The 23,773-nt window shown below is 43.4% G+C and overlaps 2 protein-coding genes and 1 non-coding gene across 13 annotated transcripts; 2 read left to right on the top strand and 1 right to left on the bottom strand.

Annotated features, from left to right (window-relative positions):
• The first annotated feature begins 25 nt into the window (after positions 1-25).
• Positions 26-7,490, top strand: tex10 (testis expressed 10). 4 transcript variants are annotated; one of them, XM_028426304.1, is made up of 16 exons: positions 26-124; positions 531-727; positions 832-1,019; positions 1,121-1,447; positions 1,538-1,750; positions 1,869-2,121; positions 2,213-2,325; positions 2,582-2,829; positions 2,965-3,100; positions 3,380-3,549; positions 4,134-4,311; positions 5,007-5,229; positions 6,269-6,349; positions 6,479-6,663; positions 6,769-6,979; positions 7,060-7,490. In XM_028426304.1, the coding sequence occupies exons 2-16, from the start codon at positions 545-547 to the stop codon at positions 7,180-7,182; spliced, it is 2,832 nt and encodes a 943-aa protein (XP_028282105.1). In that variant the 5' UTR covers positions 26-124; positions 531-544; the 3' UTR covers positions 7,183-7,490. The 4 variants fall into 4 exon arrangements, with proteins under 4 accessions (XP_028282105.1, XP_028282103.1, XP_028282104.1 ...); XM_028426302.1 differs by lacking the exon at positions 26-124 and adding an exon at positions 183-320 and having other exon boundaries at positions 528-727; XM_028426303.1 differs by lacking the exon at positions 26-124 and adding an exon at positions 183-320.
• On the bottom strand, positions 7,477-23,773 carry invs (inversin). 8 transcript variants are annotated; one of them, XM_028426296.1, is made up of 21 exons: positions 23,720-23,773; positions 23,508-23,585; positions 23,180-23,267; positions 22,848-22,954; positions 17,650-17,749; positions 16,929-17,095; positions 15,624-15,797; positions 14,914-15,081; positions 14,634-14,814; positions 14,288-14,397; positions 13,887-14,058; positions 12,972-13,127; positions 12,759-12,880; positions 12,511-12,618; positions 12,309-12,415; positions 12,027-12,236; positions 11,359-11,552; positions 10,608-11,175; positions 9,876-10,027; positions 8,227-8,313; positions 7,477-8,139 (listed from the first exon to the last, which is right to left on the bottom strand). In XM_028426296.1, the coding sequence occupies exons 4-21, from the start codon at positions 22,848-22,850 to the stop codon at positions 8,024-8,026; spliced, it is 2,895 nt and encodes a 964-aa protein (XP_028282097.1). In that variant the 5' UTR covers positions 22,851-22,954; positions 23,180-23,267; positions 23,508-23,585; positions 23,720-23,773; the 3' UTR covers positions 7,477-8,023. The 8 variants fall into 8 exon arrangements, 7 of the variants coding, with proteins under 7 accessions (XP_028282097.1, XP_028282096.1, XP_028282098.1 ...); XM_028426295.1 differs by lacking the exon at positions 23,720-23,773 and having other exon boundaries at positions 23,508-23,605; XM_028426297.1 differs by lacking the exon at positions 23,720-23,773 and having other exon boundaries at positions 23,180-23,212; positions 23,508-23,556.
• Positions 8,485-8,557, top strand: trnat-ugu (transfer RNA threonine (anticodon UGU)). Its single transcript has one exon. It is a non-coding gene; the product is annotated as a tRNA-Thr (tRNA).

Below are 23,773 nucleotides of genomic sequence, written 5' to 3' on the forward strand. Positions count from 1 at the left end.
TTAACAAGGGATTGTAGAAATGTAAAATTTCTGTGAAACCTCGGCTTGTGTTTTAAAATGTATTTATTGTTGTCATTTAAATTACAAACCTGTGCATAAAATATGGTTTTCCAACAGCATGAACGTAAGCCCCGCATCTGCTGAGTTATACACATCTAACGACCAGGCTTTGCAAACATATACACAGTCAGAGGACCCAATGCAGCAACACGAAAGAATATAGCAAGAATATAGAATATTTTGTTTTTTATGAGTGAGTCGTTTTATGGTAGGATATTTTCAGGTCAGAAGAAGAAGAAGCCACGTTTTTTCCCCATTGTGTAAGTTAAAAAAAAGAGCTGTCAGTGCCTCGTGTTGAACCAGACATACGAGCGGTATGTTAGCAAAGTAAGCTAGCTAGCTAACAATAACGTGGGTTCAGTTGTCACGATGCTCCTTTTCATAATTTAAACTGTCATTTAGAGGGGAAAATTGTACAATCCTGACAAGTGTACTAATTCTGTTATTTTGTCTTTTAATACTGATAGCAGTCTAGACTGCAGAGATGAAGACCAAGAAAAGGAAAAGACAAGATGATTTTCAGAAGGTTAAGCTGAAAGTGGGAAAAAAGAAGCCCAAAGCTGATAACGCCACAAACACAAATTTCCGCACAAAGGGAATCCATTTAACTGAACAGCTGAAGAGAGACACAAGTGGCCCCACAACACTCAGACAACTAGGTATCAATGTAAGTTCACTCTGTGTATGTCAGAAATTAACAAGTTTAGAATCATGCAATAAATGCATGAGTTGAACGTTTGTTCAGTGTTCCCATCTATTCTCTCTCCCCAGGACCTCCTGTCTCAACTGCATCACTACAATGCCAATGTGAAACACAGTGCCTTGTTGGGTTTGAGAGAGTTGTTGTCCATTAATCCCTCTGTGTTGGAGCAGCATCTGTCACGCTTGCTTTCTGAAGTGGCAGCTGTTTTCACAGACAAGGATCGCAATGTTCGTGTGGCCGCTACACGTGTTCTGAGGTTAGAGAAGCATTACATTACTGAAACATTACTGAAAAACACTATTGCTGTTATTTAGCTTTTATTTCTGTATGAAATAACACATTTAATACTGCTTGCAGGTTCATTGCACAGTCGGTGCCTGCAGAACGAGTCGCCCCATTTTTTCCTCTCCTCAGTGCTCACCTATCTTGTGCTATGACCCACATTGAGGCAGGCATCCAGGAGGATGCCATGAATGTCCTAGATGTGTTCCTGGAGCACTACCCTGCTCTGCTAGCTGCACGACCAGCAGTACTCCTCACTAACTTCTTAGAGTTGATCTCACACAGACAGAGCAGTAGTGGGGCTAAAAAAGCTCAGGATACAAAGGGGCGGACCTGGGCACTGTCAGTCACACCTGACAGGGCTGTGACTAGCCAACAATGGCGGCTCTCTGTGCTCCTCAGGTATAGAGGCATTATGCACACACAGTGTGATGATATCTAAAATCACAGTTCTGGATAAGAACCTTGTTTGCTGCTCCACTTGTGTTTCAGGCTTGGGCGCTTTCTGCAGGCAGTGGTTGAGGAAAGACCTATGGAGAAAAGTGGTATGTCTGTTTCAGTTGAGGGAGTATTTGGTTCCAGTGAAGAGGGCCGGCTGACACCTCTGTATCTTAACTGGGAAGATCTAATTTACAGCAAGGTTGGATTTAAGGTGTATGAACATTCGGGTGCCAAACCAAGTCCTCACTCTACCTTTAGACTCAGGTAAGGTATCACAGGTACCTTCTTGGAACAGGTCATTAACCTTGTTTCATTTCACATGCTTTGTATTTAACATTGTTCATGTCTTTCACTTTCACTTTCACTTACTTTCACTGAGTAGACCTGAGGTGGAACCAGGAGCTGCAGTTGGTGAGGGTCTGGACTCAGCTGAAACCGTTCAAAGCTTTGCAGTTACACTTGTGCCTCTGCTGCTGGAAGTGTGGATTGAGGCCAGTGCAACTGACTGTTCCTGGAATAGCACAGAGGGTGCTCACCTGCTCACTCCAGATGCTATGTCAGTAATGTTCCAGGTTTTGTCTATTCTGCAGCTACTGAGAAAACTGACACCACAACAGGAGCACCAGGAAGCACTGGTAAGATAAGACATGCACAGTTACACAGCATCTTTGTTTTTGTTGAAGGAAAGGGGTTAAAAAAATGACACACACTGTTTTCTTTGTTTAGGATGCATGGTTCCGCAAAGAATACCTGGGGGATTTCAAGCAGCACTTTATGAAAAATTTTCCTTATGGTGCTCTGGACACACCTAAACACAAAAAGAAAGTTGATCTAAAAAGGTAAGGAATATCAGTGTTTGCATAATAACCATCGTGTGGAGTGTCTGAACATTGTTGTACAGTAACTCCATAGCATTACAACATAATCTATAGCCAAATAGGTAGTTTTATGGCTCATAGGTTCCCTGGAAAATACATTAATATTTTACACTTCCATTGAGATAGAAAGATTTGCTTTATGCAGAGATTAAACATATAATGCAAAGTGATGAAGAAATCTAATCTATCTGAAAACTGCCCGTATCTTTTTCTTTAGAAATAAACAGACTGCAGCCATTCCAAGTCTGACTGTGGAGCCTTTGGCCCTGAACATCACACTCTGCCAGGTCATGGTATCCCTGAGTCAGAAGCAGGGACTCGGACGTGAAGTGGATGGAGATTGGCTGACCCCACTGAGGACATTTGTCCGAGACACTCTAGGCAGCGGAGTGAAACTGAGCTACAGGCAGCTGCACATGCTGCTGGGTACTGTGTGGAAGATGGTGCTCACACAGAGGAGTAAAAGTAAGCATCTGCTTTGTGTATTTGGGTTAGGGTTAGGGTTTTTTTTAATGTATTTTGTGTTGAAATGGATTTAATGTGGTTTAGAACACATTGCCTTATGATTATTTTTATCTTTATCGTCTGTATATATTTCAGCTGTAACAGAGGACCTGTTGGCAGCAGTGTATGTGTACTACAAGCAGAGGAACCTCCCTCTGCAGACACGGTCTCTGCTGCTGTCTTTCTACAGCAAGCTCTACCAGCAGGAGCAAGGACATACACACATAGCCAGGTAACCTCAGTTATTGTTTTCAACCTGTGATAAACCAAAGGTCCCTCTGTTAAGCTACATGGTGTAACTGCAAACATAGTAGATGACCTATGTTCTGCTATAGGTATAATTTTAAATAACAGCTTAGCTTGTCAGAGAAAGTGTGATATTCCTGCACGACAGCATGATTGTATTTTATACCTTTAATATTTTATGTTTTTGTTTTAATTTTTGAATTGTTAAATGTTGCTCTACCAACTGTAACTGAAAGACTGTAACTGACTTTCTTTCGTTCTGAAGGAGCAAGGTGCTTTCTCGTTGGTTGGCTTCTCTTCCTGTGCAGTTGTCTCAGCTGGGCCACCGTAATCCTGTACTCTCGGCACAGCTCATCTTTTCCATTCAGGCTGCAGCTTCTCGAGGCAACAAAGACCTGCTCAACAGTCTGCAGACACATGCCAATAGTCTATATGGTGAGCACATTTATTTAAAGTACTGAACCTCTTTCATTTACATTTAGCAGGTTAATAGAATACAGAATGCAGCTAAGGGAAGAAAGTTAATAATGCAAATATAATAATATATAAATAGAATAATACCCAACAAATCCGCTAGGAGGCAGTATAACTCCATGTTTCCCCACACTACTCAACTTTGTAAAACTGAACTGCAGCCAGGGGTGGAAATTAGTAATGAGACAGCGCTAGAAGCCAGTTTCAGTAGCCATCAGTTAGTGAGGTTTGTGTGTGACAGGGGGGCCAGGAGGGGAGGTGGGGGGGCTGTCCTGATAGAAACTGCAGTAGAGCCAGCAATTCACCATCACAAGACTCCTTTTGTCTGAAGGCTTCTGACATCAGCATGTGCGTCAAAGACAGACAGAACACCATGCACACAGACACATTATCTGAGCCCTTACAGTAGTAGTTTTTTGTGTCCTTTTTACTGCCCTGAATTTAGTCTGGTATTTGTAGTGTTGTTCTCACTTTCTTACGTTTTACAAGTGTGAAGTCACTGCAATACTACCATAATTACATGATGTGCATCTCTGTATGTAAAGATCCAGAGGAAGGAGTTGTGGCATTATTACCGATAGAATCCCAGCAACGAATGGTGCAGCTGCTCTACTTCCTGCCCAAGATGTCCCAGTCTCTTCTGGCCAATCTGAGCAGCTGCTGCACTGCTGGACGCTTCTCTGCCAGCCTCACAGCCTCTCTGATTCGTATCATACACCTTAGGTGAGCTTAAAACACTCTGAGACTTACAGTAAGTGCTTGAACCTGTGTGAACATGTGTGCAGATAGATTTTGCTACTTTAAGAATAAAACGGTTAAATTTATCCGCTATTAGTGTCTGCTCGAGCCACTACCATCAGATGGCAGTATTGCGCTTTCAAAGACAAATCACTTAAATGATTTCTCACCTGCCTGTTGACAGGTGCTGAATGCCTTGTATGTTAATATTCCACTTACCGACCGGTTACAATAAAAGCAGTTTGTTTGTTCCTTCACTCACCACCAGCTTACCTTTCCCAGTGACAGTGTGCACCAGCATGTGTTTGTGTCTGACCTTTTTGTTGTGTCAGTAGGGCAGTGTTATACAAATTATGAGCTCACAGCCGAGCTCATATGGGATGTAATGGCTATGATACAAAGGGCTCTTTGGGAGACTGGAATGCAGCATCGTCACAGAGTATTGAGAAGTCTGTCTGCATGTGCCTCCTGGTTGTTCACACACATTTCCTACTGTTATATATATATATATATACCCCCGCAGGACATTATGCCCTTACCAAACACTACATTGTGATACAACTTAAGAAATGTGAAGTTAGTCGAATCTATATTGATGTTCTGTCCAAAATGTTGCATTAAGTACTAGTTGATATGGGTCTTATGTTTGGAATTGTGTAACACTGATATACGCTTTTCAGGTCGTCTTTGAGCGGCTGGTCAGTGGGGAGCCAGGAAGCAGCTCTGCAGGATGTGGACTACATCAGCTTCTTGTTCTCCACCCTCACAGGCTTCTCTTCTGAAAAGCTTGACACCCTACAGGAGGCCGATGACGAGTGCGCCCTGCCTTCCTCTCCTCTTTCACCTCTCAGCCTCTACCTAACCCCACTGGAGCAGTTCACACACCACTGGGATGTTGTTGAGGTACTCAGTGTGCACTTCTCACCTACAGTGCTGAAACCACTGCCACTCAGAAACACTTAGGGTTGAATTTAGAATGGACAGAGGCTTGTAGGTGAGGAAGAAAAGATATTGTTTTGAAAATTGAAAAGTGTTGATATTCTGGACACAGCTGTGGTCTTTGAGTTCCCCCTGGTCCCTCTCTGTCTCTCATATAGAGCTCAGAGGGTGGAAGCTTTATCGTGGCACTCCGGCTGAGAGGGGAACCTTTATCGCGTTGCGCAGGTTGGAGATGCGTGGTTATCGGGCATAGTGGATATGCACAAATGCTAATGAGAGCCCATGGCATGATGGGAGTGTGACATTTCTGCACAGAAATTACCGTTAACGTAACTATGCCCTGGGGCAAGTGTGTGTGAGTGTGTGAGCAAGTGGGGGGCTTATAATCACTAATTCAGCTCCTCAATTAAGGCCTCAGATCCTGCCTCTCTCATCTCCCTGTCTCAGTCAATCACAGCCAAGTGGCGGGAAGGGGGAGGGAGGGGACACGTAGTGGCGAGGGAGGTGGGGGGGCAGCATTAAGGGACGGACTGTGTCAACTCTGCTTCGACTAATGAGACGGGATTGTTTTTAATGACGGGGAGAATGCCAACAGGTGCACCATTCAGACACACGGGCTCACATTTGGTCCTGCACTTCAGCACGCACACACACCTTAATTCGATAAAAGCTAATGAGAAATTTGATTTTGATTTCAACATAATGAGGTAAAGCTGAGCCTTATTTTTCACTTTTAAAAAGTTGGTGGCATGATGGCTGAAACTCTTTTGGTGGAGTCTTTCCTTTTCAATGTATAATGTAGCTGTCATTGCACATATAAAAATGAAAGGCATTAGGGAATGTGTTAAGGAGAGAGTGCAGCTTTGGTAGTCTAATATATGAGGTGTAGATTAATAAACCTGTATGCGCTTTTGTAACTATAACTGTACTATATTTAATTTACAGAATTTTACAAGATTTCAAAAAAAGCTCATTTATAATAATGTAACTGTTTGATTCATAGGAAGTGTGCCATTGTCTGGAAACTTTGGGCTCAAAGTCTCAGTGTTTCGACATCTTTCAAACTGGCATTTGCAAATACCTGGTGAGAAACTGTTCATTATTTTTCAGTCATAGTTAAGCTATGCTCATTTCTCTTGTGTGGACTATTTCTCTTTATGCTTTGCTGCTTTTGTCTGGAACATGTTACTAAAAATATGTGTGTGTGTCTTAGACCAAGTTAGAAGTAGTTCCTGACAGTATGGCAGCCGGGCTGCTGAGAGCTGTGTCCAGATTACTGGATCTGTCCATCCTGCCAGTTGAGCCCGTGCTGGGCTTCTTGTCTCACTGCTGCCTCAGCCTGCTGGCACTGCTCGTTTCCTTGCAGCAGGCGGCACCAACAGAAACCAATCACAAAAGGTGTGCTTTGAAAGTCCAAAAAATAATCTCCTGTTCACGTTAAATTTGGGTTTCTGTTATACATTTATAACAATAATTTAATACACCCTTGCGTGACATTTGCAGGGAGGCAGTTTGGACCGCTTGTGTGACAGCGCTAAGCACCATCCCTCGCCTGTTGCGGATAGTTCTGCAGTTGCTGCATGTTGGTGATATGAATGAGGAGGAGCTGCCACAGCTCGGACAGATCCTGTCAATGCTGCTGCAGCACACGCCACTCCACAACCAGCTGCTGGCCAATACTGCTCTGCTGCAAGAGATCATACAACACCTCACGGTAAACACACACACACTATTTTGATACCTGTAAAAACTCGGTTGTGGGTCATCTGATTGCACTCTGTGTGTGCTTTTCAGAGGTATTCTCGAGGGGCGACCAGGGAGCAGTGGCTGACAGACTTGCTCTACTGTTACAGCGTCACTGTGGCTCATGGCTCTTCTGCTCACCGTGGAAATCTGTGCCTGCGAGACATGTACTAAAGGATGCACGCAACAGTATCTGGTGTGTGGCTTAACTCACCCCTTTTAAACATCTTAAAGTTACAATGACAAACAAAACACAGAGCTCAGTACATGTAAGAAGAAATTGGCAGAAATGCAGTAGGAACGTTTTTGAGTGCTCCACATTATTCTTGTTTTAGGAGAGCCTGTTTGTGTCTTAAGTGGCTTGTTTATTGCTTCATTCTTAGCCTGTCTTCTTTTCTAAATATTGTTTACTGAGGTCACTTGTGATTTTGGGGAAAAAAGTAGGAAAAAAACAGAATAAAGCCAAAATAAGTTCAATCGAAGTGAATTTTTTCAGTTTTTATTTTATATACAATAATCAAGCAAGAAACACTGGAGTTTATATTAATGAAATTATACAGTAATGAAATTATAAGTAAAACAAAATCAACAATCAAAAACAACACTGTTCAGAAATACATGAGCAGAAAAGCTTTTAAAAATCAAACCGATGTGCAGTGTGTGTGTGTGCGCGTGTGCGTCAGTGGCTGCAGGTGGGCTATCTGTATGACCGGCTGTTGATAGACTGTCTCATTCTCCATAACGGGAGGAAAGGTTATCTCAGTGTGTGTGCGAGAGCAATGGAGAACGAGGGAGATGGAGTGTGTATGTGTTTCTTCCACAATGGTTGAAAGGTTATCTTTTACACACACCATTTCTGTAGACTTAACCCCACCCTGTGAGGTCATGACTCTGATGTCATGTGGCTTAATTTTAGAAAGCTTGGCACATTGAGCGAACAATGTGTGGAGTAATTCTATAGAGGTAAGACTGCCAGCCAGCTGAGAAAACATCAAAGAACATGGTGTGTGTGTCTTCAGTATTTTCCTCTGCCTTTGGTCCCCTGTCCTGCACTATATGGTCTCAGGTGGTAAGAGAACTGCGTGGCTTGATTCACGACGTCGGTTAGGTGCACAGAGTCTATGCCACTCACTGGTAAATAAAATAGGGAAAAAAAACTACCTTTTAAAATCATCTACGGTACTCAAAAATAAAAAGTGTGTTTGTGTATGCACTCACACTGGCTCTGAGTGCGCACTGGGATGTTCGAGAGCAGCTGGGACTGAGAGCCCCGAAAAGTCCGGCCTCGTCTGGTCATAGAGTTGCCTAAGGGACAAAACAGAAAATTTTGAGGATGTGATATTAAGTTTTGTGGTTGTGTAATGTGAACAGTTTCTTTGTTAGAACTGGTGTGACATAAGAATGCCTTGAAAACACCTTTAACTGGTTGAGCTGGTTTTGCTGCGTTGTTACAGTACACAACTGCACAACATCTTTGGCTCCATAGCTCAGTGGTTAGAGCACTGGTCTTGTAAACCAGGGGTCGCGAGTTCAATCCTCGCTGGGGCCTCTATAGTTTTAATTCTCCCATTTGTTTGCAATTAATCTTATTTATTCAATATAAAAATCATCAGACACTCTCTGGAATGCCACATGAGGTGCTATTGTGTGAGGTGGAAATGTTCTTTCCTTTTCTGCAAGATGATAAAGAACAGCTTAAAATTCTTGGTAACCTTTCTTATTTTAATTTTCCAATTTCTAATTAATTTTCTCCAGCACATGTTGATGAAAATTCTCAGTCATCCAGGTCATCATACGTAGAGTAGATCTCAGCGATCTTGTGGTGTTTCTCCAGCACAGTTTAAGTGATTTTCTAGTGCTGGAAGATGTTTACAATAAATACACTATGTGCCTCATCTTAAAAATTTTACACACATAAATTTCTCTTTTTACACATGTCTCAACAGATTGATGAGCATACACTAGAACTAAGATTGTTAAAAGGCCATTTACAACGAAGGTTTATGATAATTAAGGGAGCGGTGTGACCCAGTCCATGCAGTTTTGTGTCAAATGTCTGGAAATGAAAAAAGAGGGAGTGAGAAAATGAATCTTATGCATGTGTGTGGGTCATCGTGTGGGGGTTTGTGTGTGTTCAGCAGATAGCTCGACGCAGTCGTCTGACATTCCCCCTGACAGCTCTGAACTTTTCACAGTGCCTGGACTGTCAGATAGAGAAGGAGAGGGAGAGAGAGGAGATGAGAAGAGGGAGGGGAAAAACGCGTCATACGGTGGGGTTGGACTCTCAGTGTTTTGGCGCAGCAAGGTTTCTGCCTGTCCTCCCATCATCACCTGGTGATGTGTTGTGAAGGTCAGACCTGTCTGTGGGGTGAAACCCTACCAGAGGTTCCACACAGGATGCCAGGCTGATATTGTCCTGGTATGTGGATTGAAGCATCACCCAGACATTAACACATGTTCCTGTCCCCAGAATGTGTCAGCTGCTGTGTGTTCTGCACTGGTATCATGTCCTACTTCTTCCTTAATAACACGTTTGCTGCTGCTATCATTACTGCAGGTTGAAACTTAGTGGTGTGCTGCACCTCTGCACAATCAAAGATGTAATTGAGCATACTTTCTATTCAATAAATATTATCATGGATTCAGGTGATTTAAGGTTTATGCTAGAGAAGCAAAAAACCCTATTGGTAGCCTGTGTATCACCGGGACTCTGCTCAGCGATCTTGTGGTGTTGCTATTACATTATCACTATGTCCAATGCTGAAATGAGAAAATGCATTTTAACAGATGTTGTTTCATGAGTGTGAGTGTCTGTTTTTGTTGTTTGGATTGGTGACGCCCTGTCAACAAAAAGCAACTGATCTTACCGTAGATGCTTTGTAGCACAGAGGTCTTACTCTGTGCTGGTTTAGCAGGTTGAGGTCTGACTTCCATCTTCCTCTTGTTATGAGAGTAGTTTGACTCACTTGAATCTGTCTTTCCATGGGCCTTTATCTCTCTCTGTCTGCGTGCGCAAAACCTGTAGACACACATCCATGCATACACATGCATGCTGCTCAATAAAAAAAAAACTCAGACAGCGTTCAAAGGTCTAAAAGCTGGCAGGTCCTCACACTAATGCTCACTAAGCGTAAACAAAATAAACAGTTTATTCAAGGCAGTTAATAGGCAGCATATACACAATATAATTGTGAAGTTGAAGCGAAACAGAGGGCCTCCTGCGGTGGACTGGCAGCCTCTGAGAGAAACACGGTGTGTGTGAGAAGGAGAGAAAAAGCAAAGGGAAGCTGCTGGTAGCTATTAGAGCAGCTTGGATGAACTTTTAGCCTCTTGTTAAGCTAGTATGAAAGTTCTAGATTATAGCCTTGCTGTCCCCTGCCTCCTTCTCTCACCCCTCTCTCCCATGGTTCCTCCCCCACTGCTGAAGCATTGATGGCATCCAGACCGAAGATGGGGGTGTGTTACAGGAGAGATGAGAACGAGTTGGCATGTGTGTGGGGAAGGCACATGTGGGCACCACATGGCACTGCCAGTCTCCCACAGCCAAAGAAGCTATCTGGAGATCGAAACACATTCAAGAGCAAAAAATGTAGACTTACCTCTTCCAGGTTCGCTGAATTATGCACGCAGCCTCGTCCCTCCTCTTGTGCTGCTCTTTGTCATGTACCCTGTGTGTGCGAGTTGACATTGTTGCATGTGTAGCAGACTGAGTCTTTCTCATGGGGATTTTGTGATCTAAAGACGAGCTGCTTCTTAATGAGGTAGCATGACTTTGGTCTTTGGTAGCAGCCCTCTCTGAAGTTTGCTCCTTGTGGTTTTGGTGTTTTTGTGGAGAGGTGCGGGCATCGTTTTTGCCTTGGGCAGTCTGCACACTCAAATGAGTGTCTCTCTTTTTCAGAGGAATGCATTCTCTGGCGCTGGCTTCACTATGTTGCATGGTGGAGACAAGAGTGCATGTGTTTGAAGAGGGTCGTTCCTTGACTTTGGGCATAGAGGGGGGTGTGGGTTTGAAGTTGGGTGGTTGTCTGCAGCTGGTAGAAGAGAGAAGTTCCTTTAACCTGGTGTTCTGGGGTGTGGGGTCACTGCTCAAATGACAGTGACTCGATGTTTCAGGAGCCTCATGTGGTTCAGCTACTTTACTTCTTCTAGAAAACCTGCTCTTGAGGACTGGAGGGGTGGAGATATTTGATCAGTATCACATTCTTATACAAATTAACCAAATATTTTACTGTCTTATTAGTCCTTTATGTCGGTGAAGACAAATAATATGTCCCTGGCATCCCAGCAAACCCATCATCATTCACTGTACAAACTATTACAACAAATATAAACATTCCTGGACTGCCGTACCTTTGTGTCTCTCCTCTTTGGTCTTTGTGCGTTCAGTTTTGGATGATTTCTTTGTTTCCACCAAAGATTCATTAATGGATAGGTCCACTAAAGAAAGCTTTTCTTGCCCTGTTTTCCCCAGTGAAACCTTCCGTTTTTCTGTAGTGGCCACTTGCTGCACAGCTTCTCTCCTGCGCTGTTCTTCTTCTCGCTTTCTAAACAGAAAAATAGAATATTTAAGAGAATATTTATTGTGAAATGCACCACACAAACATTCTTTACTACTTATCAGACCATGTCATTTTTTTCAGGAGTAACCTCTTTCTGATGTTGATGGATTTGAATCAAATCAGGAAATCCACATTTTGCATAGTTGTTGGCAAAAACTTTGAAAGAGAAACTTTCAGTAACCCCTTAAAACAAATTTGTACTGTGTAAGACATGAGCAAATGACAAAAGAAAGAACAAGCCAGTAAAGACAGAGGGAAGATGTATGTGTGTGCAGGGATGACAGACAAAGATAGATATGCAGTGAGAGTGGCTATTTGGATATGGGAGGAAAAGGAAGATGGAAGGAAGAGAATGTAAAAGGCACTGTGTGAAGCAGGGATCGAAATACTTGTAACAAACTATGAACATTCTGAGACAAAGAATAAAGCCTATAACTCGTGTTTGTGTTCATATCTCACTTGGCTGCGTCCTTGCGCAGTTGCTCATGCCGCATGAGGAGCTGCTTTCTTTCCCTGAAGGCCTTGCGGACGGTGTACCCCTTGTAGACAGCCTGGATGGAGGCGGCAGCGATGTCCTGGATAGCTGCTATGGAAAGAGCACCGTGCTCCAGCATGAACTGAGTCACCTCACTGTGACCCCCCAGCAAAGCGTAGTCTAGAGGGGTGTACCTGCACAACACAAAAAGCATCGTTCATACAGCTGTCTCCTCACCTCTGCTGCCTTCCCGACTCTGTCCTCACCTCTCCTCAGTGTGCTCCATTTGATTGGGGAAAGCATTGTAGCCCAGAAGCAGTTTCACAGCATCCAGGTAGCCATTGTTACATGACCAGTGGAGGGCAGTCCGCCCCTAAGTGCCGCACAGAGATGGAGAACCAGTTACACTGTATGTTTAAATCTTATTCACATTTAAACAGTCACATAACAGAATCAGGTTTACAGTACCTCCTTGTCCTGTATGTTTGGATCAGCATTGTTCTCCATAAGAACAGCCATACAAGTGATGTAACCTCCATAAGCAGCACACTGCAGTGGAGTGCGCCCTGCCTGATCCTGTCGGTGAGATGCAGAATACGTTTAGTATTGCTTCATTCATACAGGAGACTTTCGATACAACCACTCAAACTGGCTAGGCAATGAGGGATGAATATCAAATTTAATTTGAAATCAATGTAAATTGTGTTTATGTGCACCTGTACATTGGGACTAATCCCATTCTCCATCAGTATCTGGCAGACTTCAGCATTTCCTCCTAAAGCTGCCCAATGCAGAGCAGTGTGACCATCCACGTCTACCAGGTCCACACGAGCAGAACCTTTATTCAATGCCAATTTACATGTCAGTTTAAACAAATGCATAGCACATGAATGCTTGCATAAACTGCACTCTATGTTAATCACACCCACCCTTGATGAGTGTGAGTATGACATCTCTGTATCCCATCTCACAGGCACGAAACAGTGGTGTGTGTTTCATGACATCCAGAGCGTCGACCATTGCTCCCTTCTCCAATAACAGCTTCACTGTGCTCACATGGCCCGACAATGAGGCCGCATGAAGCGCTGTTAAAATACACACAGACACACCCATCAGATAAGAATACAAGGTCCTGAATCTAATTGGACAATAAACACCCCCAGGACAATTGCTCCTCCTTTATGTGCTCTTTCTTTGTTCTTGTATCCCCTTGACTGCACCTCTTCTCTGGGCTGTGGCTAAAGCCTGGTCAATGAAGGGTTAAACGGACAGACAAATTTAATGAGAAGCACTGCACTTAATCCTCCTTGTGGATAGCCCGCCTCCCCTCCTCTTCAGTCCCCAGACGGTGCAGGCTGGAGTCAAGTGCATGGAAGTGATCTGGGCACCAGTTAGTTCCACTGCCCTTCACACCATCTCATTAGCATGACTCAACCGTTGCATGTTATTCATGCATAAACAATAAACGCCTGGTTAAGCAGAGGGGTTATCGTCATGGAGATTATACATCTAAACAGCCCTGGGGGTCAGAGTGTGGCAATAAGTCGTATGTGTGTTTGCGTGCTGGCAGTAACTGGAGTCTGTTCAACAAGCTTACACTAATTTTGCTGACAGTATCATTTCCCTCTCTCCTTCAATCTCACTGTCTTGTCTGCACCTTGGGGGGAATCCCCTGTGACATCATCATCCCTACTCTAAAACAAGCAGCAGGCCATAAAAAACAAACAAACAATGAGGATAAAGCTTCAGTGTGTTTGTGTGTGTATACAGTATCACAACCAGTGTGTTTATGTCACTGTGCCCTTGGAGCATCCAGTTCCTCCCTATGTTTCTATGGTGCTCACCGGTGCCTCCGTACTTGTCGGCCATATTGATGTCAATGTGAGGGTTGAGGGCTAGCATGGTTCGGATGACATCATCGCTGCCCTTCCCAGCGGCCCACATGAAGGCTGTTCGTCCCTCCAGATCAGGTTCATCCTTCACTGATGGGTGGGACAGAAACACACCAACTGTCTCCTTCACACACAAACAGACACACAAAGGATGTCTGGTTTAGTTTACTTGTCATGAGATGTGAAGAAAACAGATACTTGCCCTCAGTGTTAGTAGTAGTATTATGCAATTATTGTGCTGTTATATGTTGAAGACCCCACATACAGAACAAAGAAGGGTAAAATATTACCTTTAATACTTTAGGGAACATACAGAATGAGATGGCTTTGTAAGTATGCAGGATATGACTCACAGCATTGTTGCTCTGAGCTCCATAGTGAAGAGGTGTTGCTCCCTGACTGTCTGAGGGAATTGTGCCTGAAGTGTTTCTCTCCAACAGCAGGTGGACAATTTTTGCATGGCCTGAAAAACACATTAGGAGAACTTTGCATTAAGGAGCTGGGACGGTCTTCTTCTTCCCCCCTTATTGTATAAAACTGTTAACAAGAAAAAAAGCTCCAAGAGTCAATAGAAGCTGACAGTCACTGCTTATACAATGGTGTCACTAGGGGAAAATTCAGAGGATCTATCCTTTATAGATGAAGAATTTTCATAGTAATTCATCTGATAGTTGTTCAGATAATTTTGTGTTCACTCACCCAGCAGAGCTGCCCAGTGCAGTGGTGTTCTGAATAGGTTATCATAAGCCGTTACATTACAGCCCTCGTAAGACGTCAGCACCTCCACTACTGCCTCATTACCATCAGCAACTGCAAAGTGCAGGGGTGTCCGACCCTCATAGTCCTGCCAGTTAAGCAGGGACTCAGTGGGTGCTGCTTCCTTTACACAAAAAGACAACAAGAAAAGAGAAATGACATACAGACATGGTATGGATGAGAGGTGATAACGCAATTATTGCGTGTGCACTGTGGCATGTACCAGTATACAGCGAACGGTTTGTGTGGCGCTGGGCTCCTGACTGTGTGCAGCCCAGTGCAGAGGGATCTTGCCCTCACTGTCTGGGATGCCAATGTTGGAGTCATGCTTGATCAGGAGACGAACGTGTTCAGGTCGGTTATAAAACGCTGACCAGTGGAGAGCTGTTTGCTGTAAACAAATCATAAGGGAGAGACAAAGATGATGAGTGGAAAAGAACAGAGAGAGGGTTTTTGTAACACAGAGTTTGAGGTTTCCATTTGTGCTCAAAACATTACTCCTCTATGACATGTCTAGAAAATATGAGGGAATGTGCTACACAAAGCTCATATTGAAGATCCAGCAGTGGGCTGAGATTCTAACCCAGATACTACCTCCATGACGGCTACTGAGCTATTCTGAGATTTGCTGAAACCACTGTCATCTGACACGATGATGCATATTGGATTATTACAAAACTAACTACTGATGTCAGATACACATCAGCTCCAACAGACAGAGGGTACTGTGTGTTTGTGGTCTTATCAGCAGAACACAGGACAAAGCTACAAATTGTTAAATCGTTCAGTGTTGTGTGAGTGTGTGCAACTCATAAGTGTTTGTGTGTATGACTTAAAATTCCTACTGCTGTCAGTCAGTTATCTCTTTACAGGTTATTGGTCAGACGTCAGACTGGCTGGGTTAGGACTGTGAGCAGTTGTGTGTGTCCATACCTTGTTCTTGTCCTGTGTGTCCACCTCTCCGGGTCCAATGTGTTTGAGCAGCAGGGCGAGGGCTTTAGGTGAGGGGTGTCGGGTGGCCAGGTGAAGCGGCGTCATTTCTTCCAAATCTTTCTGCAGCCAGTTGGCACGCTTAGACAGAAGCAGCTTCAGGAAGCGCACATTCCCCTGTAACACACAAATAAGACCAATTGTGCAGAGAAGAAGCTTAGAAAATACAAAAATCTCTTAAATATTAGTCATGAACTGGCAGCAATGTAACACACACTCCAACATGCACAGACTCCCCAGGCTTTCAGCGGGTGTCTGGTTCAATCCACAGGTCATCCATCTTCGTTGCCTCCTCCTGCCTCACTCGACGGCACATGTGATGAGCTGTTAAACAGTAAACAGTGGCTCTGTCGCTGCCTGTCATCCTCTCCAGACCATCATCATCACCATCATCATCATCATCCTCAGATTTGGTCTCTCGCCAACAAGGCCCTGTGTGTTTACGGTGCAACTATAGTTGCATGATGGCAGTGTGTGTGTGTCCACACAAGAGCGTGTTTTGTATATTTGCTATTCACAAAGCCACAGTCTGACAGATCTATCTTGTGTGTGAGCATGCATCTAGACTGTGAGTGTGTGTGTGTGTTTCTGTCCTCTCTATTCTCAGTCCAATTAGATCGGTAATCCCTGGCCTCTCTCGCTGTCTCAGCCACTTATTGATCAGATGTCAAAGAGACAGGGCTTCCCATCACTAGCGTCCCAGTACATGCACGCATGTGCATGCACACACACACACGCACACACACGCACCTCATGAGACAGATTCCAATAACCTATTAACTCCCTTCTATCTTCAATGATATGATCCTGTATCAGTACCTCACATAAAAGACACTGCCAATAACTAATTGAGAGATATTATTAGTATCACATCCCACTACATTCCTCTGGAGGTGTTTAATGGTTGTCCCTAAGTTTAAACTGAAGTGAATAGAACATTTGCACCTCTTATCTTATGTTTTAAAGTGAAATTCATAGCCACAATATTGCAGCATAAGGACCATAAATCAGTTGCAATCTACAAAAGCCCTAAGGCTATAACTGCAGCCACTAGGGGGCACTGGCTTCCCACCACAACGCAGTAAAATTTCTCTAACTTCTCACTTCAGCTTCATATTAATTTCACCTTTCTAAATCTGTTCTTGTGAATGAATGAATTAAATTAAATATATTGGCATAAAAATGGTATGTAATAGTATATGATATGTAATAGTCAACATTTGTGTGCGTGCTGTTGGGTGTCCACACCTTCTGAGCAGCAAGGTGCAGAGCTGTTCGCTGGCTGTGGTCAGTCTTGTTGACTGAGGCTCCCGCCTTCAGCAGAATCTCTGCACAGTCCAGGCGGTCAGCCAGCACACAATACATCAAAGGGGTCCGGCCAAACTGGTCCTCACGGTCCCTCAGCGAGGGCTCTGCTACATACACCCACAAACAAAGCACAGACTCAGGTTTAAGTAAGAATGTGTTAACAGATACTATGATTTAGTTAAATATGCATGTGATTTTCTATGCTATCCTTCAATAGACATCACAAGTGTGTGGCTTGCAATGGAAAAAAAAAACAGTTTTTAAAAGGCAGCTCCCTGTACTTAAAATGTAGACTTTTACTACTTCAGTTTAATAGGATTTCCACTTCCACTTTTCTAAATAAATCTATTTATTTAGAGCAGCTGGGAGTCTTAAAAAATACTCCAACTGGGTGATCACATTGCCAATTTTTGATGATTGGTTGTTGCAATATTTTTTCCATCCATTTTAACTGAATTTTGCAGAAGGACCATAGTTCCAGCATCTGAGCTGACTCTGCTTTACCGTTTTTGTTGCGCAACAAAACACGAGCTGCCTCAGCTGGACCTGCACTTTGACTGTGGAAAAACACATCATGGTACCATACAATAACGTGAATTTTGGACTGAGGTGCAGCAGAAGCAGTCACTGAACTTGTGATTTTAAAACTTGTGTTATTTACCTGTGATGAGTTTGAGGAGAGTACTCCTATCTCCATTGACAGCAGCCGCATGAACCTGGGAACCCAGAGAGGCAGGTCCGGGGCTAGCTGTTGCTGAGGCCTGCACACAAACATAAGGAAAGTCACAACTTAACCTGCAGCAACTCAGCTTGCTTATCAAATGCTTAACAGGATGACATTAAGCTAAAAGTCTCGACCATTTCCTTTCCACTTATTTAGCTCAAAGCACACTCCTAAACCAGACATAGTTATTTTTAAATAGTCCTTGCTTAGTACTAGATTATACATCATCAGAAATATTTAATAGGGAATTCTAACTGAAATTGGATAAGCAGGAAATCTCAAGATCACAAAAGAAATGTGACTGCAAATGGCATTTTTAATTTTGCCAGCCAGAGAGAATATAACTGGTCTACATACATTAAACACCACAAGCTCCAGCACATCGTTCATACTATTCCTGTTGAAAGATAAGAGCCATAGGGAATGAAAATTATTAATTTTAAACATGGATCCTATTACAGGTAGATAATAAACACCTGAAGCTCTGTTACCAGTCAATCACAATAAAATACATACTTTCCAATAACAATATAAGGGAGCTAATGTATGCCGACAGCAGGGAGTGTGTGTGTGCATGAAAGTATGCATGTGTGTGTCTGCTCCTGCTGAGGGGGTTAAATCTCTTCCTGGCCCCACTTAACCAGAGCCCAGTGAAAGCTGGGTAATCTGCAGACAGGAAGCAGCTGGGGAGGGGGAGACCCTGTGTGAGCGTGTAGGAGGGGGGTCTCTCTTCATGTCTTATTCATGTCTCATTAATACTGCAGCATGCCTTGCTGTGTTTGTATGTGTGTGTGTGTGTGTGTGTGTGTGTTGGGTTTGGAGATGTGGGACAAGCCCTGCTGGGCACAACACAGAAATCAATTATTGCCCCTAAACACATTAATGCTGGAGGCACAAACTCATGCCACAATCAAGAGATTTCTCTAAAACATGTTCATCAGTGTTCCTGCGAACAAATCGGATCCAACATTTTACAGGTTTTATAAAATACAGCTGATGGGAATCAATAATAAGCAGGCTATGAACAGGCTGATTACTTCATTCACAATCTGGGAAACTTTTCAGGTGAAGTGTGTGAGAACTGCAGGAACGAGGGAATACTCTGGTGTCCTCTGTCTTTTTCCTCTCATCTTCCACCTCCTCCCCCCTGGTCACCTCATAAAGAGTGCTCCTGTAGACACTGCGTGCAGCACGGCAATTACCCATCATGCTTGCTGCTTTCTCACGCTCTACCAAGTAGTGGCAGAGACTTAATATAAGTTAGTTGCTACATTTACTGCAAAGTAAGGCTATGAATGTGTGTGTGCAGAGGGTAGGAGAGATATGGTAGGTGCAGCACCTTAAAGGTGTGTGCGAGTGTGTGTGTTTGGCACATGTGCCAAGTCATGGGAAGTGATGTTCCGTGAGAGAGTTTTTACAGGGGCTTACCAAAATCTCTAAACATCTCTAATTTACAGTGATTACTAAGTCAGTAAAACACACGAAAATGCACACAGACACACACACACACATGCAGTCTGCACATTCTAATATCAAACACATGCAGAAATCGCAGAAATGCTTCAGCTGTATTTCAGAAGGAGTTTCCGACATTCACAGTTATGAACTCATTCCAAACTTTTACTTTTATTTTGATCTTTTCCTACATTTTCGAGTCAATCTGAAAGCCTCCAGCTGCCACAATAAAAACTCAAATTGATTTATGAATAATCTTAGATAAAGAAAACAGTTATAATTTGGCCAAACACTGACAAGAGGTACACAAGTCAATATCAAAATCTATGCACAGGTCATTCATGTCGCCAAGAGCAGACAATTAGAGTTTCATGAGGACCTGTGTGTTTTGGAAACACCTACAGTGCATCCAAATTTGGCTAAAAAAGCTTTTGCAATGCAGTGTCTGAAACCAAACAAAAGAGGGTGTAAAAACAACACCAGGTCCTGTTGAGAAGGTTTGGAGCAGTCTCATTTAGCCATTCATACGTGTTCCTCAGGGAGCACTCCACTTGTTAACATGAAGACAATAACTCAGAGTAAATCATTGATCATGAGCTGAGGTCCAGACCAAGTGATTGTGCATCTGTATGAGTATTGATTCATGCTGATGCTGACATTATTTAGTCTTTATTCATATTCTGCCTCATATTACAGCAGCAGTTTTAACAAAGAACCTTGACACTCCCACGAAACCTTTCAGAAACACTACAGGAGAGCTGTACATATACACAGTGCTGCCTCCTGACACACACACACAGGCACACGAACTCTGTAACTAACACTTCAATTGATGCTAAGAAACTGGAGAGGCAAACTGAGTGTGTATGGATGTGTGTGTACCGTGTGTGCATGGTTCTTTAGCTGTCTGTCACTGTGAAGGTGTCTGCTTTTGATAGGGGACATAGCTGGGGCATGCTGGGTAAGCAATGGGGTATGGAGCCTGAGCCTGTGGCCTTTATTTCAATTCTAGACAAGTACACACACAAACTTTTTATATAAACACGCCTTTACTGTTTATACAGTTGTAACAGAATGTGTAAGGCAACATGGGGCTAGTACAGGTGCCCACCACCTACATGTCCCTCTGTGTGTGTCTTAGTGTGAGAGTATCTATGTCTCAGATAGAAGATAGAGGCTGCAGGGATCATTCCCTGGGTTTTGACTGACAGGTAAAGAGGTAGGAGGAACGATAATATCAGCCCTTAGGGATGCCCAATGTGTAAAGCCCTATTTCTGGGGGACTTCCTGGTTCCCCAAGGACCAATGAGCTGGCTCCCTCAGCTGGGGGCCGAGCCCAAGGGCACAGCGGGGCCAATCAGCAGGAGGGGAGAAGACTGAGTGACACACAGATCTGCTAATTTACATCATTACCACAATGCATCCTGACAAATGAGCCCCCAGGGTGTGAGCCAATCACCTGGGAGAGTAATGCAATTAGGCGGGACCACAGCTGTCAATCTCACAGCCACAGGGGTCAAGTAGTGGCGCCTGTGGCTAAAACACCCCTGCCTGCTGCCTGTCGTTCACACACACCACCTACCACACCACAATACATATACGCATTAAGAAGGAGCATAGAGATTAGTGATTCTGATATGAAGTGGGAGACACATTAGAGGCTGGTTGTCTGTCTTCCTCCTGAGGGTGGAGGGTAGGTAGGAGTCAGAAAGGGAGGTGGTGCTGGGGGGACGCAGAGATTGGCTTGTGTCCTCTGAGGACTTGCACCTCAGAGAAAGTGTGTGCATATCTGCATATATTTGGGTGTGTGTGTGTTTACATTTGCCCATGTGTTTTTCACCCAGTGGGGCACACTGTTGTTATGCTCTGACTCTAAGCACTGTGCAAATACAACAAATGGGAGAAGAGGGAACCATAGGGGAGCTGAACTGGTGGAGAATTGCCCTGCATTTGACTGGCAAGTGAGCACTGCTGGTAATGAGGCTTATCTTAGTCTCATTAAGTGTTGTGATATCATACTGGAGCACTTCACCGAGTCGATAGGGCTCTGCCCAGCAAGTCATTAATGTATGTGTTTTGTGGTGTGTAGGGGCTGATCAATGCTGCTGTGACTGGCAGAATGTCAACTCTTTGACCTGCCCTCCTCACGCCTTTAAAAAGGATGAGAAGTGGAAGAGTTTATAAAGACACAGCCCCGAAAAACAACCATAACAACTCCTGCATCAATGAGCAGATAGTGTCCCTGCACCTCGCCTGTGTAATCCAGCCACCGCTCAAGACACTGAGAGTTAGAAGAGCTGTGTGTTTTGTGTCATCCCATTATATCACTAATGAGCCGCCCTCAGGATGGAGGGGGAGAAAGAGATAGCAAGGGAGACAGGAAAAAGAGAGATGAAGAAAAAGAGTGAGGAGACGGGAGAGACCAAGAAGAGGGAGGGAGACCAGCTTGGGGACTTTTTCCTCTTCTCCACCCCCCCCCCCTTTTTCCCTTACCTCTGAGTCTAATTGGACTAAAACTGTGATCTAATTAAATGTCCAATTAAAGTGTAGAGAGCAATGTGCCCACCGGCGAATCAGAGTACAGGGACATAATCAGCTGGAAAAACAAACAAAAAAATCAATGGGAGCAATGTGAAATGGAAAAAGATGGAGAAAACAGAAACAGGAGGAGGGGGGAAAAGAGAGGATGGACAGACGAAATCACAGAGTGGTGTGGGCGTGTGCTGCATTACTCTATAGTGTGATAACACTATGTAATATGCGTTACATTTTTAGGCAAGGCATTTAGAAACTCAGTGCTTGTATGTGTCATATCAAAAGCTGATATACTGACATCATTTAAGTTGTTTTAAGATTTCCAATAACCACCTGATTTAAAATTTATGCTGATTTATTTGAGGTCTCATCCTGAGACAGATGGAAGATGAAAGTTTTTTTTTTAAATGTTTCAGACCTGAAGTGAAACTGGATTTTTTGGGGCGATGCCAATACCAGCTTAAAAATAAAAAGTTACAATATTGATACAGAAGATGACATACAGCATCACCCATAGGTTTCCTAATGAGGTAGCATGCAAGTGGAGCCGAGACAGGCGAGCAACGCCTAAATATACAGCATGCGACATGTGATTGTATCCACCAGTCATTTTTTCTATTTGTCATCATGTTTGTGTGCTGTGCGGAAGTGAATTTTAAAAACATTCCCTATATTTTGTCACTTGAATTCACATTAACATATGAACATATAGTATAACAACAACTTAACAAAGGATTTCTCATATTTGCGAACATCAATACCTGCACTGATAACTAAGGCAGGACATTCTTTTCCTTGCTCTTTTGACTGCTGATAATCAAACAAAAGGAAATCTTCCTCACTCCATCTGTGAGTTGCACTCACACTGTGAACCCCCCCTGGACAGCTTTAGCCCATAAAATATTAATGCTAGGATTCAATTCAACATTCCTCCTTAATCTCCTTAACAATTAGGTTGTGGCAACACACACAATTAGCTTTGTTACACACAGTCTCAATGGTCTAGACTCTTGAGAGAGAACAAACCAGAGCGTCAGAGGAGTCGCTAACCTACAGATACACCAAGTGACTGCAGAAAATGACACTTTGGCAATGATACGTCAAATTAAACCAGAGTAGCTGCTCTTTGTGGACTGGATCCTTACCATATCTGTGTTGAAGGGGGACTCTTTAACAGATGTTTCCCAGTTCAGTGCATCCTCAGTAGGTGTGAATGCACGTCCAGGTCCCCCACCTGCCCTGATCCTGGCTCCTGCCAGGGCAGAGAAAGAAGCTCACTCACACACTGAGACCAGCCCACCTGTCCACACAAATAACTGCCAGCATAACAAGGCTGCTGATTACACACAGAGTGAGGATGTCTCAGACTGACAGATTGTTTGTGTTTTTGATTTGCTTCTCATCTAATCTGATGAGGTGTAATAATAATCTTGGTAAATTTACAAAAGGTGTGGAGCTGGTGTTTAAAGAAACATACCTTTGCTTTCTGATTATAGGAAGAGTGTCCTATCTGCAGCGGTTTTGGAAGGTTGTGAAAGAGCTGGTAAGTGCTTTCGCAATTAGAACTTTAACACATAAAAACAACGTTTCTATTAAATACCATAAAACTGTTTCTCAGATGGGTTGGTCAGAAACAGGCCAAACTGACAAAAAAACTGAACCAAAATGATGCAACTCTCTCGTGTTCAGAGAAATCAGTTATTCAAACTCGTACAAAAGAAGTACTCATAACATACATAACACAACATCATATGACACATAATATTAATGCTAATACATTTCGTTAACGTGCTCTTTCCACTTACTCGGTTCGTTCTCTTTTTCTCTTATATAAAACTCTTTGAAAAGTTTTTCTCCAAGGAGTCCCGTTGCATCGCCACTCTCTGTGTAAAAAAATACTACAACTCCCGTTACCATTAAAAATCAGTTTACCGCCATGATTGAAGTTCCTTCCGTATACCCGGACATCCGTCTGGCGACGTCTAAAACTACAATACCCAGAAAGCCAAGCGCATACCAGGAAGTGTCGCTCACGCTTCCGTGGTCACCGTGAGATTGGTTCGCCGTTGGT

The sequence above is a fragment of the Parambassis ranga genome, chromosome 16 (genome assembly GCF_900634625.1).
Source record: "Parambassis ranga chromosome 16, fParRan2.1, whole genome shotgun sequence".
NCBI lineage: Eukaryota > Metazoa > Chordata > Actinopteri > Ambassidae > Parambassis > Parambassis ranga.

Coding starts and splice junctions, on each gene's coding strand:
- invs (XM_028426294.1), bottom strand. CDS start 23,619: ATGGTAACGGGAGTTGTAGTATTTTTTTACACAGAGAGTGGCGATGCA. Junction 14,059..14,287: donor GAGCTCAGAGCAACAATGCT/GTGAGTCATATC, acceptor TTGTGTGTGAAG/GAGACAGTTGGTGTGTTTCT. Junction 11,176..11,358: donor CAAAGAGGAGAGACACAAAG/GTACGGCAGTCC, acceptor CCACCCCTCCAG/TCCTCAAGAGCAGGTTTTCT.
- tex10 (XM_028426304.1), top strand. CDS start 545: ATGAAGACCAAGAAAAGGAAAAGACAAGATGATTTTCAGAAGGTTAAG. Junction 2,830..2,964: donor GCTCACACAGAGGAGTAAAA/GTAAGCATCTGC, acceptor TATATATTTCAG/CTGTAACAGAGGACCTGTTG. Junction 6,980..7,059: donor AGATCATACAACACCTCACG/GTAAACACACAC, acceptor TGTGCTTTTCAG/AGGTATTCTCGAGGGGCGAC.